This window comes from Mastomys coucha, unplaced genomic scaffold (assembly GCF_008632895.1).
Source record: "Mastomys coucha isolate ucsf_1 unplaced genomic scaffold, UCSF_Mcou_1 pScaffold20, whole genome shotgun sequence".
Classification (NCBI taxonomy): domain Eukaryota; kingdom Metazoa; phylum Chordata; class Mammalia; order Rodentia; family Muridae; genus Mastomys; species Mastomys coucha.
The window spans coordinates 80800858-80808133 of record NW_022196903.1 but is presented as its reverse complement, the minus strand read 5'-3'; the positions used below and the strand labels follow the sequence as shown (position 1 = coordinate 80808133).

Sequence of the window (7276 nt, the reverse complement as noted above, 5' to 3'; positions counted from 1 at the left end):
GCATGACTCAGTGGGAGGATGCACTCCCATCTGACCGAGGGCAGGATCCTCCTGACAAGCATAAAACCTGCCAAGATCACCAAGTCCTTCCTAGACATTTTTATGAAAGGAACTCTGAGCAGTATGACTGCCATGCCTGTTAGAGGGGCATTTCCACTGTCTCCGGCCATACCTGTGCTCGTTCCTCCTCTCGGTTGCTCACTCTTTTTGTGCTCCCCCATGTCCACTGTGCTCCCTACTTTCCCCAGCTGTACCCCAGCTGCCCCCACTGCTCTCCATTAAAGTCCCATTTGCAGCTGGCCTAAGGAACCCTTAGCATAGTGCCCCCACGTTGTCTTCCCATAAGCCCTCTGGTTTGTCCACTGCCAGCTGCCCCCTTAGCTTTGCTCCCACCTGTCATAGGCCCTTGTTTATCCTGTCATGTGAAAGTCACAGTTTGTTGTAAAGGACTATCATCCAGGCCAAACTGCTGCCATTGTCACAAGATCAGCTCTGCCTTCTTTAAGAATTCATCATGGTGGAACCTGTGGATTGTTGACAAGTTCCCATCTCCCCTAGGGGAGAAACTTTAGTGATAACATTTGTAATGCCATATTAAATCTCTTGGTTCAAAACAGGACTCCTGTCTTATAAGTTCAATAAAAACCTCTAATAAATACTGAAGGATCCGGTGAATGTGTCTTACATCTGGCACAGCCTGGCTCACTAATTTGTGGCATTGACAATGATATGTTAGCCGCTGTTTCCCCTGCACTCTGATGTCCTTCAGCTCCTCTTTCTCAAACCTGAAAGCACTGTCTTAATTCTCTCTTTCAGTAAAGCAAACTGGTCATTGACTGTTTTATTTCCTCTCCACCCAGATTTTAAAGAAATCTTGCATCGAAATTCTAGCGGCTGAGCCATCCACCATCTGCGCAGGAGGTATGTTGAATGAAGTGCTAATCTCTTCCATTCAGTTGATGGTATTTTGAGTTCAAATCTACTTGTGCTTCATGGGGAAGAGAGTAAAAGTGGGACAAGAGGCAGGTGTGTTGAAAAAAAATCAGACACTGTTTATTAAATCTGCTGTGGGGAAAGGAAGAGAAAGGAGAAAATGTCAGTTGCGGAAAAGCCTGAACTTCGTTATCAAATCCCCTTCTCTCACGGACATGAGTGCAAGGCCAGCATAGAAATGCTGGATTCCCATTCAGTGCAAGGCTGACCACCACACCACCCTACCTGTGAGGGAGGTGTTCGTCATGACAGCCCTACAAATTACACGGAGGGTCACAGTGAGCCCTTGGCCTCCCCTGAAATGCTCTTCTTTAGTATTCTGTGTATTTGATACATGTGTCTTTATTGTTCAATCTACCTGGTCTTACATAAGAATGATACAGAATTTCAGGCATCACCATAAGGCCCATTACAATTTATCATCAGTGGAGAAAGTCTCTAGAGAGCAGTCTTTTAATGTTCTTAAAAAAAAAAAAGATTTATTTATTTTTACACATGTGAATGCTCTGTCTGCATATGCTCTGTCTGTTCATAATCAGCTCTATAAGCTGGCATGCCAGAAGAGGGCATCAGATCCCATTATAGATAGTGTGGGCCACCAAGTGGTTGCTTGGAATTGAACTCAGGACCTCTAGAGAAGCAGCCAGTGCTCTTAACCCCTGAGCCATCTGTGCAGGCCCAAGAGCAGCCTTTTCTTTGAGTCACAATATCATCTCCAAGTGATGGAAACTAAGGCTTCGCCCTGCTTTGAACGCTAAGGCCTCGAGCATGAGCTCCTCTCATAAATAGGCTTCTTCCCCGGTCTTGTTTCATTCATGAATGATCTTTTTAACCTGCGGCAGGCCAGGCATATTGCTGGGTGATGGAGACACAAGGATGGACTCGGTGGTCTCTGTCCCCCTGGACCTTTTGCCACTCACTCTTGTGAGTCCTGTTCATACTTTATTTCTAGTCTCTGAACACCAAATGCTGCTCATTAGTTATCAACAGAAAATTTGTCACCCCACCCTGATGAGACAGTAGACCCTGCAGAAGAGTTTGCATTTTACTGCTATAACTGAGGAGTTGCCTTTGCTGTGGGTTTCCTTTGCAATTATTGATTGCATTTTAGAGCAATTGAAAATAGTCAAGGAAGTAGACACTAAGTCTATGAGAACATTGCATTAAATGCAGCATGCATGCATACATACATACATACATACATACATGTTAGCAAGACTCAATGCCTAACTCCATACTTACATGAATACATATGTGCACACATGAATACACATACACTCACAAGTATACATATACATGTGTAAAGTTGTTAGCAAAATACATGGTGACTATTCAGAAATATGTGTTAATTTCCTGAAGAAAAGCAAATTTAAAAAATCCCTTTCATATGTTCAAATAAATTGTTTGGAAACACAGATGTCAGGGAAATGGATTCACCCCGGGGTGGGGGGGTCACTCCAGGAGAATGCCTTCAAGGAAAGCCTGGTGTGGTGATGTGTATGTACAGTCCCATCACTTGAGGCTGAGGCAGGAGGATGGACAGTTCAAAGCCAGCCCAAGCTACATAGTGTACCTTGTAAGAATGAAGTGGGTGGGCAGGAAAGACAGCTCAGGCATTAAGAGCACTCACTACTCTTGCAAAGGACCCAGGTTCCCAGCACTTACATGGTGGTTCATAATCATCTGTAACTCCAATTCCGGGAGGTCTGAGACACTCTTCTGGTGCCCCTTCTGATGAAACTCCAAAGATATCAAGCATACATGTGGTACACACATATACATGCAGGCAAAACACATGCACATAAAATGAATAAATCAAAGAACACAGGGGAGGGAAATTTGACCAAAGATATGATCACATAAAGTCCTGCCAGGGTGGAGCCTGAACTGGATTAGATTTTATTGACCTCACAGTCAATAAAGGAGCCTGAGCTCCTCGGCAGGGAGAAGCTTATTCAGAGTTCTTGAACTTCATGTATTGTGTGAATACAATACTTTTTTTTAATGGTTCTGAACTTCAAAGTAATTAGAAGACAAGGGAGTCCCTTGATTGTACAATTATTTCACGCACGAAGAAGCCCCAGGCTTTGGCTTTGCAACCTTGGATGTGTAGCAACCTTGTGAGACATCAGGAAGCCTGCAGGGGATGGACAGTTTCTAATTCTCAAGAATCATTAGCTCTCTCCCATAAGCAGCTTATTTCTCTGCGGGTCCACTGCCTAATAGAGTACCCGCCACTGAATAGGCTGTCAATACAAGTCCATGCGTGTCTTCATTTATGCGTTCCTTCATAGCACAATGCCATAGACTCGTCTCTGTTGGATCCCTTTTAGCTCCTTCTGTATAACTTACACGGTTATTATACTTTTCAACTGTTTAGAATGAAACACAGTTAAAAAGCAATAGCCATGTTAGACAACAGAAAAAAAGCCCTCCTTGATAATTCTAGATTCAACAAATGACTCAAGGTCTCCCTTACATGCCATTAAGGTGGTCAAGATGATTTTAAATATTGTGTATATGAACTTAATGCATAGGGCACAGAAGTGCTGGGCCCACAAGGTCTGCCAGATCCTGTGTGTAGGTTGTTCAGTGTCGGGTGCTAGGCAGTGGATATGGAGGGGGGGGGGATAATGCTCTTCCAGGATTACTATAAAGGGTAGAACTTTGCCTCAAATAGCCAGAGTCACATACGAGCAGGGTTAGGAGAAACCACTAGACACAGTACCTATGTAGGAGAGTCTTTGCAGAATGCCTCCAGGCTTAGAGCTGCAAGCTGGCAGCCTGCAAGCATTGAATGACTCACACATGTGTTCACTGCAGTTTTTAAAAACAGTTGTTGTTGACATACAAAGACAGCAATACATTTAAAGATTCGATTTTTCATACTGTCTAAGAAAGTCAGGTCTAGTGACAATGGAGCTCTGTCTGCTCCGTGGATAATCATTGTTGGAATTGAGCAACTTCCTTAAGAGATGTACATATTCTTTCCATTCAACAGTTCCTTTCCATTCCATGCTGTCAGCCCTGATTCAGACCAATATATGGGTGGGCATTCACCACACAGCTTTGTCTTAATTCAGTCCCTGTGACAAAGCACACAGCGGCCACCTACTGTGTGGTAGCTTTGACACCTTCATTTAAGTAACTCTGCTCCCTCCCAACATGGATGCCCTTAAAAGTTCTTATTAAACATTCTTGCATGCCAGGCTCTGTGTAGTTAGGAAAAGGCTGTCCACCAAAAGGCTGGCTCCTCTTAACTGAGCTCACAGCCTAGCAACACACCCTGGGCTGAGCTCAGTGGGCCTTGGGCTCAGAATTCATTCACCACTCAGTCCCATAAGCAAGGTCTGCAGGAAGAAACTGATTGGAATTGAGGCTGGTCTGCACTTGGGATCCTTACCAGCACTTCCAGAAAGGACATCTCACGCAACCTCTCACAGGGTCACTTCAGAGGCAGTTGTAGCATCCACTGTTCCCCACAGCTTCTCAGGAGGCAGGGAAGGTTACCCTAAAGCAAAACATTTTCACCTTCACATTTGCTGATGGAATTTAGATGCATGAAGTAGACTCATTTGGGCAAAGTCAGATGAAGGTTTCATTTCTTGACCGTCTCAGTGTTTTGCAAAGCATTCCTGCCTGACACTAGACTCTCTTCTGAATGAATGTTTCATGATCTTCTGGACAGTCACACACACAGCCCCCCTTCCAATCAATATTTTTAATTGGAAGAAGAACTCCCATACACTGTCAATGAGAATGCAAAGTGGGAAGTCACCGTGGAAAACCATTTTTTAAAAGATTTATTTATTTATTTAATGTATATGAATATTGCATGCCAGAAAAGGGCATCAGATCCCATTATGGATGGTTGCAGGCCATCATGTGATGGCTAGGAATTGAACTCAGGACCTCTGGAAGAACAGCCAGTGCTCTTAACTGCTGAGCCATCTCTCCAGCCCTGAAAATAATTTCTTAAAATAATTAAACATATGCTGACTGAATGGGCCAGCCTTGCTAGACATTTGCCCAAGCTAAAAAGAAAAATGAAATCTGTGACCAGACAAAATGAACAGACCTTTGTTCATACTAGCTGTTTTTAATAGATTCAAAGCTGTAAGCCCCTCATATATTCATAAGCAAGTGAATAGACAGAAACAATTTAACTTTTCTGTATGTTGGAATAATACTGAGGCCTGAAACAAACCCTGTGTAAACCTCAAAGTTATCACGGCCTAGTCTTAATCACACTACCAAAGAAGCCGAGCAAAGCAGCTTGATGTGTGAGTCCATCCTCATGAAATTCTAGAAAATGCAAGAAGTCATTTTATTGGAGTTTCAGCCCCACTCTGTCCTGTGTAGTGCCCTGCTACACAGACACTGAATTTTATTAACTAGCTGTGGCACTATGCTTGCCAGGTTCTGAGCTATCCTAGCCTACACCCCAGCAGTGTTATTTGCCAACTGAATCTTGCTCTGTTTGCTCTGCTCCATGTGTGTCCTCAGGGCAATTTTCTCTTGGCCACATGCTCATGGTCCGTTCTCATGGTCCATCTTGTCTCATGGCCACCTTCCTCTTCCCCTATCTTTTTCCTTCCCTTAGTGGTCCCTACCTGAGACTCCCCTACTCCATCTCAAGTCTCACCTTTCTCTCTCTCCTGCCCAGTCTGCTACACAGGCTCTAGCCTTTTATTACCCAATCAGAGATTATTGTGGCACATTCATTGGTCAGTGTCACAGTGCCCATAGTCACACTGCAACCCAATCTTGGGGCACAGAATTCGGCTTCTGAATACAATGCAGAACTCTGAGTATACGGAGCATAAGAGCAACCCCAACAAAAGGATGCTTCCTTAGAAAGCAGACCAGTGGTTCCTGCGAGAGAAGGGGGAACAGGAACAGCTGTTAAAGGCAACAGAGAGAAACATTGATGGTCAGAAAGAGGTCACCATCCTGTCTGCTGTCAAGTATGTGTCTCATATCAAATCCTACCCGTCCCGGGCATGCTAGCACATGCCAATTGTGTCTCACAGAAGTTGTTATGAAATCAAAGTGTTCTAGTATATGTTGCAAGGTGCAATAAGCATTCATTAGGAAAGAAAACCCAAATGGACCTACAGGATGACATTGTCAGATACAGCAGTATTGAGTGAACAGAGCAAGAAGATATGCAAATGTCCAGAGAGTGAGAGGAAGTCATCCCAAAACAATGCATTGTAATTTAAAAAGAAAGAAAGAAAGAAAGAAAGAAAGAAAGAAAGAAAGAAAGAAAGAAAGAAAGAAAATTGAAGAAAAGAAAGCAAAGAATGCAGAGTAAGGTTGCCGGACCCCTTGTTTTTTTGCTCTTTTTAATTCACAGACTATGAAGTTTTCCCTTTTAAAACATACAACTTATTTAACATATCAGTCTTGTATGGCCCCAAAAGTCATTCTAATTCCATAATGCTGTCATCATCCAGACAGAAACTGCACCTAGTGAGCAGTTACTACCCTCCCCACGCTCACAGCCACCATTGCAGCCACTAATCACAAGAATGGAATTGGGCCATGCACTGCCTTTTGCATCCAATTTCTCTCATTTAGCATAGTGCTCCTAGGGCTCTCGGGTCACAGCATGCATTAGAACCTGGTCTCTTTTTGTGGTTAGGTAATATTCTATTATGTAGAGGAACCTATTCATCAGTTAATGGGCATCCGTTGTTCCTGCTGTAGACTCTTATGAAAATGCTATTGTGTGTGGTTTTGCTTTGTTTTGTTTTGTTTTTGTTTTTGTTTTTCTGAGACAGCTGTCCTGGAACTCATTCTGTAGACCAGGCTGGCCTCAAACTCAGAAATCCTCCTGCCTCTTCCTCCCAAGTGCTGGGATTAAAGGAGTGCACCACCACTGTGCTATTGTGCATTCTTGTATATGTTTTTATTTGCATATCTGTAATGACTAATGATGGTGAACATATTTTCATTTGTTAATCTCAGAAATACAGATTAGACCAGTCTGGGACCTAAACACATGAGCACCTTGCTTTTTCCTTTCTTGCTCTTTCTTTCATCCAATGAGCTTCCATGGAGACAAACCCACCCCAGGTCAGACTCAGACAGGCATCCAGAAGAATCAGAAATGCTAGCTGGCTTCTGCTGTTACGAACCTCCATTACCATAAGGGACAAAAATTACAAAGGATCCTTATGAACTTATGTGAAGTAGGGATACACTCTGTGTGTGTGTGTGTGTGTGTGTGTGTGTGTGTGTATAAAAATTACAAAGGATCCTTATGAACTTATGTGTC

At 43.3% G+C, this 7276-nt stretch overlaps 1 protein-coding gene across 1 annotated transcript in view; it reads left to right on the top strand.

Moving 5' to 3' along the window:
• The window catches only part of Antxr1 (ANTXR cell adhesion molecule 1), a 197672-nt gene that overhangs the window by 69903 nt on the left and 120493 nt on the right, over window positions 1-7276 (top strand). The window contains exon 9 of the mRNA XM_031382461.1: window positions 861-921. Within this exon, the coding sequence (XP_031238321.1) occupies window positions 861-921 (61 nt within the window). The remainder of the gene's footprint in view (window positions 1-860; window positions 922-7276) is intronic.